General features: G+C 41.4%; 1 protein-coding gene across 1 annotated transcript; it reads right to left on the bottom strand.

The window, feature by feature from the left end:
• Positions 1 to 1245: 1245 nt before the first annotated feature.
• ddx23 (DEAD (Asp-Glu-Ala-Asp) box polypeptide 23) lies at positions 1246 to 9018 on the bottom strand. Its single transcript, XM_076099761.1, has 17 exons — positions 8880 to 9018; positions 7513 to 7667; positions 7289 to 7405; positions 6791 to 6881; positions 6640 to 6705; positions 6408 to 6546; positions 6182 to 6315; positions 5272 to 5384; positions 5016 to 5159; positions 4629 to 4854; positions 4296 to 4441; positions 4012 to 4189; positions 3188 to 3430; positions 2927 to 3078; positions 2724 to 2832; positions 2233 to 2407; positions 1246 to 2137 (listed from the first exon to the last, which is right to left on the bottom strand). The coding sequence occupies exons 2-17, from the start codon at positions 7665 to 7667 to the stop codon at positions 1914 to 1916; spliced, it is 2412 nt and encodes an 803-aa protein (XP_075955876.1). The 5' UTR covers positions 8880 to 9018; the 3' UTR covers positions 1246 to 1913.
• Positions 9019 to 14193: the final 5175 nt, after the last annotated feature.

A 14193-nucleotide genomic window follows, 5' to 3' on the forward strand; every position in this document is an offset into this window, starting at 1 on the left:
TAGAATGCTTTCTATTTGAAAATAGATTTACAATGCTAAGTAAAATATGACTTAAAAACAAAATAAACATGACATTTTACGTACTTTTAATTGTTTGTCGTTTTTTTTTTTGTCTCACTTTTACACAATCCACTCTTTAGCGGTGCCTTGGACGTTTGTACAGACATTCATAGTAGTAATGACTTTCACAGGAGTAATGACTTTTCCTCTAGCGCCACCATGAGGTCGACATTTGTGCTCGTTAGTGACTGTAGTGGATGGATTGCCATGAAATATGATGCAGATACAGATTCTCTTCTTTAGAGTTAATCAGAAATTGGTGATCCTCTGACTTTCTATATATGACCACACACAGTGGTTAACAGGGAATACACACTGCTGATTTAAAAGCCCCTGAAAACGTGGTTACACATTTCTGTAAATTCAAAGCAAAATGAGCAAATATTTAAATTAAAGTTCAGGAAAAAATGACTCAAGAGTTTACTACACAAATCTACTTTTTCAGGACTGTGAGAGTGTAGTTTGACCAGATTTGATCGACAGCCACGGAACTCATCACATCTGGATTTTAATATCAGTGAGAAAGGACAAATGCAAAAAAAAATCCCTCATTAAAAAAAAATGTCAATAACTGTTCCAACTTTGGCAGAAAACACAGCCATGTTTGATGTGGAGCCTCATCACCCTCAGTAAGAAGCTGACTGAGAACACGTGTTTTCAGAGCCTTTAAAACAAAGATGGTGGTTGTCTATGAGAGATAATCTCACTGGTTATTCACACGGAGGTAAAAAAAACAAAATAAATACCTTTAAACATCAGGCAGCATTGGTGGAACTCTGATTAAAAGCCTTTATTGGTTACATGGCTTGTTCAGAAATATAATTAATCAAGTGTCCATGAATACAATGTTTACCTTTATTTAGTGTTCCTAATTTATTGCCTTTTGGACTGTTTCTTATGTAAATGCTTTGGTTTGTTCATAAAAAGGTCAGACTCAGGAATTTGACTTGCCAAGCTCACAACAGTTTTGGAAATTGTTTTGTGAACAAGCCGTGTAGCCAACAAAGTGTTTAATCTAAACTCCACATCTCTCCCGCTCCTAAATGTTCAGGCGCTAGAAGTTTGCTCTTTCGTACAAGTTTAAAGATCTAAACCCTTTTTCTGCCTCCCAACATTTACCCATTGAGCTCATCGCTATCGGAAAAAGAAAGAGAGAGGTATCATTGTAGAGTCACGAGTCAGACGTCACCTCATACAAATGTTTATATTTAAAATGATGAATCACAATTTAGTCACAGGATGCATCTGAAGCTAAAGAAAATCACCGTCACTTCTGGCATTGGTCTCTTAAACTGTGAGGAAACGGAAATTACGGTCAGCGGGTAATCAATAAAAACATATCACGTACTACTCATCTACACTCACATCCTGGCTGCTATGTATCACATCTGACTGAAGAGTAGCATCTACACCCTGCAGATCAGTCACATCATCCTTATAGAAGCAAAACAAAACGTGCATCACCGAGTCCACATTTACACTTATTTGAATGAATAGAAATATTCAAGTTCACACACATCGATGACAAACTGCCCACGTTTGAGTCTTAAAATCCCCAAACCAGTACGGTGACGAGTGCTGCACCAGTTAACACAACAGACTGGCTGAAAAGAGAAAAACAGGCCGACAGCGAGGGAGGCAAGGTGGAGAAAGAACCAAAAGAGATGGGCGTAAAATACCTGGAGACCAAATCCAGAATGCAAAACAGAGATTGTGTACAGCGACAACGTAAAGAAGCAGTTTGAGACTCTGCTGTGTGTGTGTGTGTGTGTGTGTGTGTGTGTGTGTGTGTGTGTGTGTGTGTGTGTGTTCAGCGTATTCAGTCCAATTTGTGTGGAAACAGTCCGGATGAATCAGGCGAAGATGGTCTCCTCGCGTCTCTTCTTGGTCAGGATGGTTCCGGGTTTGTGCTGAGCTTCCGGGTGGTTGGTGAGCTCCGGAGGACAGGTGGAGACCGGGCTCTCCATGAAAGCCTGCTTCAGGTCGTAGAACACCGCCGCGTCCTCTTTGGTGAGGAAAGTTAACGCCATACCGCTCTTACCGGCACGACCCGTACGACCGATACGATGGATGTAATCTGCAGGAGGACGACGCAAAGGTATTGTTATGAATGAAAAGAAGAAATAAACAGACAATAAAGAATAAACCAACGCTGAGAATGAGGCCTCTTACCTTCAATGTTCTTAGCCATGTCGTAGTTGAGGACCATGGAGACGTCGTGGATATCGATACCTCGACCAGCAACGTCTGTGGCCACCAGGATGTCTTTGGCTCCGGCCTTGAGGTTGGAGAGCGCAAACTCTCGCTGCTCCTGGCCTTTGCCACCGTGCAGCGTGCAAGCATTGTACTGCGTGAAGCAGAAGACGACCGAGGTTACATCTTGTTTTATAATACGCTCACTATAGCAATGAATGTTAACGGGATGTTTAGCAACATGAATTAGCACTCAACACAAAGTACAGCTCAGGCTCATGGGACTGTCATTACTCAAGTTATAAATTAAGTATGAGACAATACAATAACAATCAGAAAACTTCACCATGTTTGCAATAACTCTCATGGAAAATTAAACAACTAAGAGTTTTTTTCTCTGAGCTTAAACTTTTGCTTATTTTAACGGAAACATTTAATGTTTGTGTCGAGTCCAGTCTACAGCGACTTACCCCCATCTTCTCCAGAGACTTGGCCAGCACGTCACAACCCTTCTTCTGGTTGACGAAGATGATGATGGGAGGCTCGAAGCCACGCGACAACACCTCCAGCAGCTTCTTCCTGCACCACACAGACAACGAAAAAAAACCGCTTAGTTTGACACTTTAACAGAGACACACGATGTTCACAGTTTTTACGTTTGCGTCCGTCTCACCTCTTCTCTCCCTCGGACATCAGCAACACCTTTTGTTCGACTCTCTCGTGAGGTTTGCCGGCAGACCCGATGTACACCACCGCGGGACGTCTCAGGTAGCTCCTGGCCAGTCTCTCCACAGCTGCAGGCATAGTGGCTGTGAACATGACCGTCTGAAAAGGTGCAAAAACAATAAAGCATGAAAACACAAACAAACAGTGAGAGCACCAGGCAGCAACACAACAGTCTTGTGTATAAATTATGTTTGACAGATGAACATACTTGTCTGTATTTATGTTTTCCAGATTCAAAGTTCATAATCATCTTCTCGGGGTCCTCTGCTTCGTCGGTGTCTGGTTTCTGATTGGTCACCGGGATGTACTCCAGAATCTTCTGGACGTCGGGCTCGAAGCCCATGTCGATCATACGATCGGCCTCGTCCAGCACGACGTAGGTGCAGCGGCCCAGAACCAGGTAGCGGTTCTCGAGCACGTCGATCAGACGGCCGGGGGTGGCGATCACAATCTGTTGGGAGGAAAACACGCAGCTGGTGAATGTGTGTCGTTCATCTTAAGAGTGTAATGGCAGGGTGGGCTTCCTGCCAAGAGACGCTGTTTTTGTTAAACGATAATGACATCTGATCCAAGGGCCTCTGCATTCACACCAGGTATTAATAAATCTACTTTATCTCGACAGGATATCCAGATAACATGAAACCACCTTATTGTTTTTTTCAGAATAGGTAAGGATACATTAATGTGCATCTGAAAAAACTATTTTACACACATAAGTTGCTCAATATTTTGGCCTCAGTAATGTAAAAATAAAAATAAAAATCTCTGATAATGCAACACGTCAAAAGGTATTTCTGATTTTGTCTATTGTTCTTTTATTACTCTTGTTTTAAATAATCATGCTCCAAGTTGTGGAACTAAAATTCCCACAATACCTTGGGGTATAAGAGCAGGAAGTATGTTAATGTAGAGCCAAACTAAATGAATCAAAACTGAAAATTATTCAGAGGGTATGCGAACAGACTTCAGTGCATTCAGGAGGTTGCTAGCTTTTCTGCAGAAGTGTAACAGCTGAATGTCTGAATGTCTCACCTCACAGCCCATCCTGAGACGGAAGCCCTGGTCCTCCCTGGAGATTCCTCCAATCACAGCCACTGTGCGGATACCGAGAGGTTTACCGAACTTTAAGGTCTCCTCCTCGATCTGCTGCGCCAGCTCACGAGTCGGAGCCAGGATCACGGCATAGGGACCCTGGTCTGAGTCTTCAATCCTGCACGAACAGAGGAGTGTAGTAGACGGTTATGTAAAGTAAAATAAAAAGGTAGTGGGACCCTGTTGGTGTGTTCACTTGACGTGATTTGAGTGGACTGTGTTACCTGTCGATCTTCGGCAGCGTGGTGATCCAGACGAGCAGTGGAATGAGGAAAGCAGCCGTTTTACCGCTACCCGTCTCGGCCACACCAATGATGTCACGGTTCTGTAAGCCAATAGGAATGGCCTGCCTCTGAATAGGAGTCGGCTCCTGGATTTCAAGAGAGAAAAGTCATCAGTCAGTCAGATTTTATGTTTTAATTGAAGCACTAAAAAAGCAGTGAGGATATATATATCAGTTTGTAGGTCAGTTAGAAGAAAATAGAAAAGGTAAAATAACACCACCACACACGTCAAGTGGGTCCTACGTGACGATTGAGAGCGACCATTGTTTTTACCTTGTAGCCACAGCTGTCGATGACCTCCAGGATGTGGTCGGGCAGAGAATACTCCTTCCAGTTCCTGATGGGGTTGGGGATCTTTCCTCCCTTGGTGGTGATGCTGTAGTCCTCTCTGAAGATTCGCCAGTCTCTGTCCGTCATCTCGTCCAGCTTCTTCTGAGACCAATGTCTGTCGTCCCAGCGCTGCTTCGCTTCCTTCTTACGCATCTTTTTCAGCCTCACCCTGAGAGGAGAAGAGAGTTAGAATAATCGTGTATACTTCTGACGTTTTTGGATTGCATAAACACGTTATTATCTACCTTCCAGTCAGCTCTACTTATATACACGCAGTGTTACTATTTTGCATTAGGTTTAAAAACGTAAAGATGCTTTTGTTTGACTCACTCCTCCTGCTCCTTCTCTTCCAGCGTGCGTCTGTTCTCCATCAGGTCTCCGTAGAAGTGTGACTGATCTCTCTTCTGCTGCTTCAGGTCGATGCCGGCGATGAAGCCTCGCCCGTACAGTTGCACGTGGTGCTTCTCTTTGTAACTGGGAGACAGATTGGGAACATCACGTTGTTGAGACTGGTGCACATTCATTAAAAAAAAAAAAAAAACACCTGCTTCAATTCAGGGGATGCAATGTGGTGGCGTTTGCTCACATCGGGTTGTAGTCGACTGAGGTGTCTTCAGAAGCGTCCCACTCAAACACGAACTTCCTGTCATTCAGGTGGCGAGTTCTCCGGCGTTTCTTGAGCCCGCCGAGGTAACGCTCCTTTAAAAGTATTTAATTTGGTAAATTACATGATTCAAATGTTTAGTGTTAATGAACAGGTGTTTAAGAAGGACGACATTTTGATGTTTGCGACGCTTGAATACCAAAAGTTTACAAGTAAACTACACGCACACAGTTTTTAAGCTTTTGCTATTAGGACACAATACGTTACATTGTTGGCTTCATCCGTTTAAGTTATGGCTTTTATCGTTCAGGCAGAGGTGACACTCTATTACACTTTGTTACATTGTTTTTTTAAGAGATGACGGAACATTTGCCACAACAGCCATTTGATATTTGGTATCTGAATTTATGACGTTTGTGGGCGTGAGGGACTTTTCCTCAATTTAAATACATTTGTAAATACATTGACGAGTGCAAGCTCGAACCTCCCTACGCGATGACGTGTTAATGTCTCAGTGTATTGAACTTTGTGCTGTTAATTATTGTGACGGCATTCAATTGAGACGTGCCACGTTTTTTTAAGTTTCACATCTTGCTCTCCTGTCATCATAAACATTCCCATTGGGAATGTTGGTGTTTACATGTTTCTGACCTTCCTTCATTTTCTCACCCAAAACTAATTTCACACTGAGCTGATTGAAAATCATAAACTAGAAGGAGAAGCATCTCTTTGGATCAATTTTAAATTTTTGAAGTAATTTCTCCGGAAGGGATTCAAATGACAAGAGGACCGGGGAGTTTGGCGATCCGAATCAGGCTTTAGACTCAACATATAAAGTTGCCGGTCACCGCCACCATTTCCTCTGCTCTCCTTAATTTCCCCAGCGACTTACCTTGATGGCGTGGAGTTCTTTGCTTTTATCTTTCTCCTCTCTGAGCTTTTGTCTTCCATCATCGTCTTCATTCCCATTGCTCTCTCGCTCCATTCGCTCTCTTCTCTCGCGCCTCTCCCTCTCCTGGGGGTCCTCTGTAAACACACAGTCTCGGTTCCCGTCATTATGCTTCTATAAGCTGCATGCAGATTGTTTAAAATGTAATACACCAGCGTCTGATACACACCCATCATTTTTCTCCCCATGTCCTGGAACATCCTTCTCTTCTTCCTCTCATCTTCCAACAGCTTCCTCTTTTCCTCCGTCTGTTGCTCCCTCCGTTTCAGAGCCTCGGCTTCTCGCTCTGCTTTGGAGAGGAATTTGGGCTGACGAGGATAAAATAAAAATAAAAAGAAGTGAGGGAAAAATAATTTTCCGTTTAAAAAGGAAAAGACAAATGTGAACCTCAGGAAACTCACCTTTGCCTCTGCTTCCTCTTCTGCCTTCTTCTTGGCGAGAAGCTCTTCCAAAGATAAAGGTTGGACCTGAACAGAAGCAACGGGTCAAACATTAAAATAACCAAAGAAACGATGCAACGCCGTGAAAGATTCAGCCGAACCAGATCTTTACCTTTTCCTTCCTCTTTTTTTCATCTTCTTCCTCTTCTGTTTTAATATCCTTGTCTCTCTTTAACTTTTCCTTCGACTTGGGTGAGAGACTTCTACAAAGGAAAGTTAATTTAAACAGATGTAATCCTTCTTAATCAAAATAATCATGCTTTCATTATTTATTTTACTAATTACAATGTACCATTTCAAAACATTTTCCATTAAATAGTCATATGTTCAAGTTATTGTAAGGAACTTTTAACTGGTTATGAGGTTATCACTTCCTCATAGCAGATTTAACTGACACTGTTGTGTATAAAACTGATTATTTGCCTTTTGTCTGCAATAAGACATCCAACATTTTTTTGGTTTGTGAGGCACTTTGGCATTAAAATGCCAATTCGACTATAGCGGACCAGTTTCAGTCATAATTACAACTTGGACGTTGGTGTGATTGTTTGGTGGTGGTGGGCCAAAGAAAGTGTCTCAACATTTACATGGCATGTGATCTTTCACGTACCTGGACCTCTTGCGATCTTTATCACGCCGATGGCTGTCTCTGTCCTTGCGGCCTCTCTCTCTGTCCTTATCCCGGTCACGCTCCTTTTCTCTATCCTTGTCTTTCATGCGTCGGTCTCTGTTATCACAATACAAATCACATACAATGTCAATATCATCAAATACAACTAAAACAAGACAAATGCTCTGTAACTATGCAGGAATGATAATTAAATCTTTAGTTACCTTTCTGGTGACTTGGAGCGATTCCGCTCACGGGAACGATTGCGTTTGCGTGTCGGTGAGACTTTACGTTCTCGTGAGCGGCTGCGAGGTTTCCTCTCCCTGTCTTTGGTTCCTGAGGGTTCGGCATCTTTCTTGTCTGTGGGGTCGGCTGCCATCTGCAAACACAAAGAAAAACATGATAAAAAATATAAATGATAGTTACTTGACATTCACTAGGGTAGGCTTCTGATAAAGAATTGTACTCTATTACTTCTGAGAGGACATAAAGTAATGAACAGCCTACAGTTATGCTCTTATCTAACTCAAGCCATGCATGATGGTAGTGTGAGCCTGATAAGTGAAAAGTGTATTTTGTTTTAGTCTAAAACATATTAACTATAACGCTCAGTGTCCACATGCCAAAACGCGACAAAGATTTATGTTCCAACATTATTGAACTCTAAAGTTCATACAACAAAAGCTGAGCAGAAGAAGAGATACATTATCAAAAGACCATAAATATATCAAACTATACCAATGGACGCATAGTTAATGTATAAGAGCTTCAAGTAACTTCTTTATTTTCTTTTTAGCCTAAAACAGCAGGATGTTATGAGGAAATAACCGGGTCATTATTATCCACCTCGGTGTAATTAGGTGGATAATTAAGAGGCAATCATAAAAATCTAATTATGGAAGACAAAGTATTACAAGAAATGGTCACTAAACATGAGCCAACTACGTCATTCTTTAACATAAACTGATTGTGTGGTGGGTTTGCATAATCGTATAATATGAAATGTGATTTAATTATTATGTTTTTAGTATTGTGTTTTACTTGAAAGAAAGACACATTTCTTATTGGGGACAATACAACTTAAGATACAATGTTAAAGGTAAAAGATTGTCACGCGCTTATTTTCGATAACAGACCATGCACTACAGTCTTTAAAATACAAAAATAAACGTAGTAATGACTCCACGGTTTAGGAAACATGTAAGTTATGTCAGCTCTAATCCATAAGGTTGCTGGCGTGTCCGCTTGAATTTTACATTAATGTCACGTTATGTTAATTTAATTGAATTAGTCTGACGGTGAAAGTTTGAGCCTTATTTTAGTTTCACACCAAAGTTTACCGACATTATTAAGACTAAACATCTCATTTAGGACGTAAACAACAACACGAGTTACTCTGCAGAATGAATGCAGACAACTAGCTAGTGTTAGCATGCTAGGTCCTTACGTTAGCTAACAACTTAGCAAAAAGGCTAATTGTCTTCTATAAACGGCCCAAACATGCAAAACTAAAACCTTCCTCGAGTCAAACGACTTCATATCATTAAACACAACAGGGGGGGTTTGATTTTTTACAACATTTACAGCTTACCTTGATAACTTGCCAAGAAAACACTTGCGATGTATGTACGCTTCAAGAAGACGCCATATCGCTTGACACGAGCGAATGCCAGCAAGGTTTGTGGGAGTTGTAGTACTGAGCGTTCCGTACAAAGTGCAGACAACGGCTGTCGCCACTACGTTTCCCAGCCAAAGTGATGTGTTTTTCTCAGGGCCCCAATTGTTTGGTACATGAACAACTAAATGCCTGACTAGAAATACCGTTAGGCGGTCTGTGTATGACATTTTAGGCACAAACTATGGGCACAAGGTGGCAACCGTGTTACATGTTAGCACGATACAGATTTATATATTTAATCTAGCAGAATTTGTATTATACATGATAAATGTGTAGATTTTTTACAAAGGAAACAGAATAACCGTTAATTATTTTTTTTCTTTTCTTTAAAAAAAAATAATTTCTTTATTATAGAAAATTGAGTATAAAATGCATAAGTGATATCAATCAATCATAACAACAACAGAAAAACAGAATGCCGGGGACAGCATGTATTCATTCAGAGGAAATTATTCATTCATGCAAATACATTAAAGGAGGTGCACAAATTCATGGTCTTGATAGCCCTCTTGTTTTTGGAGGAGAAAACTTGTTTTTATGTATTTTTTGGGTTAATTTCATCTATCTATCTATCTATCTATCTGTCCAGTCTGTCTGTCTGTCATATAACAATAATAAGAGAAGAATTATTAACTCTACAGAAAGACAAAAAAATGAATTAAAAAAATGAAAATGGCATATCAGTCCATTGTTGACCATACACTTTATAGTGCAGCCATGATCAGTACCATTTAAAATCACCATCCTCTGCAGAAGATTTACATTCAAGAAGGGTTGTTAGTGCAGGGAACAGAGTATGTTTTTCCTGTAATCTAAACCATCCTCTAGTGTGTAAGTGTGTGTGTACATGGTCCTGCAGACAGATAAAAGACATTTTAGATGCTGCCTGACTACAGTTTGGATTGGCCCGATGCTGATTCATATTCCGGACCTGCCTTTTCATCCACGCAGAGATCAAGAGAGATTTATGGAGCCCTTCTGAAGGTGAAACAGTTTCAGTAGAATCAGATCAAAGTTGATGGTGGAGAATTACACACACACATACACACATACACACAGTGGGAAAGATACCAGGAAGAAAACAATAGACTGGTAAGACAGTAAAAGTTTAAAGGTAAGAAGTGAACCACAGTTATAACACAGAAAAACCCAGGGTTGTTCCTGGAGCTACGTTGTCAACCCAAAATCCTGCTTCATGGAGTCTTAAAGATTTAAGCCAAGGAGGGTAAAAAGAGGAGATGTCACGCGTCATATCTTTGGGCTTTAACACATGAGCAATAACATCTGGACTGTACTTGCCAAAATGCTCAATTGCTGGTGAACTATCACAGAACATGAAGGTGTAATTTTTTAGCTCTTTCCTTGAATATCTGACTTGACAGTGCTTGACTGTCCCTACACACCCATTGTACACACCGTGTTTTTTACTCTTTTTTTTACCTGATTAGACCTCTTTTCAAAACTGGGCATTTAAGACAAAGAATCTTAAATAATTTTAACCTGAGTTGAGGTCTAATGGGCCAGAATAAAACACCTGTGTGAGTGTGCAGGGCCTTTGAGTCGTTAAATAACATGTTGCCATTTCAACTGCTTATAAGTTGGACAAAATAATGTAGTTTTGGAGATCAAATAATGTGAATATTAGGATTTTCTTTAACTGGTGGACCCCGTTATGTGTTCTCTATATTCTCTTATAAAATGTACGTTTTATGATTTTTGTGTATTCATGGTGACAGATTTCCTGCAACTCTCATTAACTTATTCTATATATTCTATTGTGGTATAAGTGCTGTCATGTATATCTTGTGTATATACGTACATGGTACTAACTCTCATACAACACATGTAATGTAATATATAAGAATTATACAGAAATAGCAGTAATTATGTAAACAAAGCACAGAAACATACTTCATTAATCTAGTATAGAAAAAGTGAATTATATTACCATATTATACAACATGTCCATAGTTGCCCTGTAGCTATCAATGCATAGAGTGAGTATTTAGTACACCAGTGATTAGCATCACTCTGTCATCATTTTCCTTTTGCCTTATTTTTGGTGTTTCTACAGTTACATTTTAGCAGAAGTACAGTGACAAAAGGCAGGAAGATGAGGAGAGACATGGCATGAGAAAAACACAGCAGGCACAATTCATTTAATATTTTTGAGCATGGAATCCATTCAACTACTTTCTTATTCATCTTTGAATTAATTAGGTTTGTTAATGTGCTTGAAGAGGGTTTTTTCTCCATTAAAAGCTGGGGAAATGTCTTATAAAGGAAGAAATAACAGATTATTTCTGTAAACTTTAAGAAAAACATTTGTTTTACCCTGATGCAAAATTTTACCACCAACATGTTAATGGCTCTATTTGTTTTGTTTGTGTCACGGCCAGTTAATGATTCTTCAGGTCAGGAAACTGAGCTGTGTTGTGTAATGATGATGATTACCTAATTCTGATCAGCAGACTATTGCTAAGAGTTCCAGTTAGGCTTTGTACAAGCAAAGCGATTAAAGGACCGACAAATCACATTGTGTCGGGTCAATTCTTGTGCCCAGAACACTTTAGATTTAAACATGGAAACGAACGCGCTGATCAGCAGATATTTACCCGTTTTGAAGCTATGACTGTGTCTAGCTGTTATCCAGATGTGCACATCACAAATCTCAAACTATAACCCTCTCTAACCATCCCAAGCCGCTCATGGGCCCCAGCCTTTTGCTCCCTTCCCCCCACAATCCCCAATGCCAGGCATGGTTGTCTAATTAAACCGCGAGAAGAGCACTGACTCTTGACATGCCCTCAGGGTGTGCCACACGGGACACGCGGGCATGAAGGGGGGGTAGATGTGGTGAAGGTGAGCAGTGTGGGTAAATAAGGGGTTTCTGGGGGTGTCATAATATGTTGGGTGAGGGGAGGGGGGCCAGGAGAGTCTATTTACCTCTAGCAGGGACACACGGGGTCTTATCATTCCAGCAGACCTGAGCTGAGCGTGCATGTGTGTGTATGTGTGTGTGTGTGTGTGTGTGTGCGTGTGTGTGTGTGTGTGTGTGTGTGTGTGTGTGTGTGTGTTGAACCTGGCTCACCTCGCCGCACTTGGGGAACGAAAAACTATGTGGAGCAGACGAGATAAACTGCTTAGTATACACAGCACACACTGACACACATTCATACACCAATTCACATGTACATCGTCACGCATGGATACACTCAGCTTCGAATACAGAACTCACAGACACACATGAACAATAAGGGGACAGCACTGGAGCAACACGAAAATGAGACAAAGAAACTTGCTTGAACGTATTCACAGCAGTGATGAATGGATTTAATTTAAAAGAACACACATGAAGCCTCATATTTGTTGAATATTTGATTCTATTTTCAGGACATTATGCACTGTATGCAAATGTTAATACAGCTTAACATGGTTAATATTAATGTGAGTGAGTCCTCGGGGTTCAGGGCTATAGAAAGGCTGTGGTGTCTGCTGTCTGGTGATGTCTGTGTGCCTCATTGAGTCGCCCAGAGCACACAGACATACACAAGCTGGGAGCCGCGCTGCCGCCTGAACCTGTCACATCAGGACAGCTTTGGACCGAGCTATCAGACAGGCAGGAGGGATTGATTGAAAGAAACTTCACTTTAATAAGTCTGGTACAATCAGCAGGAATTATGCTGTGATTTCTGTTATTTTTGTGCCGGTTCCGGCTGCAGTAGTCCGGCCTATTGTATTAACGAGAGATGACAGAGCAATTCAGACACATGCAAAAATATTTTCGAGAAACAAACATACCGGTTATTGCAACATGCTTGTGTTGGAAAAGCTAAATTACATGTTTAAAGGAAACATTTTGGGGAATATGCTTATTTGTTTGCTTACCAAGAGTTAAATGAGCAGCTCAATACCAGCCTCTAGTTTAGTTTAGCTTAGAATGAAGACAGGAGACAGGAGGGAGGCCACGAGCCTGCTCTGGCCAAAGGAAAAAAACAAATACCAGCATCTGTGAAGCTCCCCAATTAACACATTGTGCTCACGGCCGAGAAAAAGTCTGGCACATAATCCCCTGTAAAACCACAACATGACATGTTTACAGTTTTGTCTTTAAAAAGAGATTAAACAAAGAAGATATATTGTGTTAATTTGTGAGCTTTAGAGGTGCTGGAAGGGGGGATTTTGTTAGGACAGAGCCATTCTATAGCGGTTTCAGCCGTTTCCAATCGTTATGCTAAGCTAAGCAGCTGCAGGCTGTAGCCTTACGCAAACCGTACAAACACGAGATTGGTTATCGATCTTCTCATCTGACTCTCTGCAAGAAAGCAAAAAACAGATCTTTCACCAAAATGTCAAAAGATTGCTTTAAACCTATGCAGACATAGGTTGGGAAATTATACCAATATGTGGAACGACATCACGGTGGCCACGTCTGCTGGACTGAGCCACAGAGAGGCAGATGCCCATGGGACACATGGAGAATGTCACTCCTCACCCAGCTGAGCCTTTGACATACAACCCCATTTTCCATCCAGAGACAGGAGTTATGACACTGTCAGAGCAGCTGTGGCAAAGCTCGCAGTTATAGAGGACGTGTGTGTGTGTGTGTGTGTGTGTTCGGCACGCTCTGGCATATAAGGGAATGTAACCTATATGTCAGTCTGCAGATAGCTCATCAGTAACCAAGCAGCATAGCTTTGCAAACCCCCCATCCTCTCATCAGCCCTCTGCTTCCTTCTCTGCCTCCGTGGTGCTGGAGATGTCTGATAGGTTGATTGTGCGGATGTGTGTGAGCTTGCATCATGTGCGCGTTTTTATGCGTGTCTGCGCTGCCATGTCTGATAGATGAAGTGCTTATGTGGTAATGAGCCACGCTGCACTGCAACCATTTTCTCTGACTCCCCGAGAGGGTTTCAGATGGCAGCATTCTTCCCTAAATCATCCTCCCTATGGTTCCCGATCCTGATCCTCGAACGGTCTCACCGTCTCGGCTGCAGGCACCTATACGTCAAGAGGAGGAAGGGACAAATGTCAAGACAGCACAGATCACTTGCTGCTGACCTGTTCATTAGTTTACATCAAATATGTCAGTGCCATACATGTGTCTTTGTTGGCCTGTGCGATCTACTTTCAAGCAAGGACTGACTTTCAGAAATTCACCTGGACATGGAGGTTATATGTTTTATAAATAAATCAGCGGTGCAGCCTCCTGTTTTTTGAGGAGATA

The sequence above is a fragment of the Anarhichas minor genome, unplaced genomic scaffold, assembly GCF_050575085.1.
Source record: "Anarhichas minor isolate MPS153535 unplaced genomic scaffold, ASM5057508v1 ptg000003l, whole genome shotgun sequence".
Lineage (NCBI taxonomy): Eukaryota > Metazoa > Chordata > Actinopteri > Perciformes > Anarhichadidae > Anarhichas > Anarhichas minor.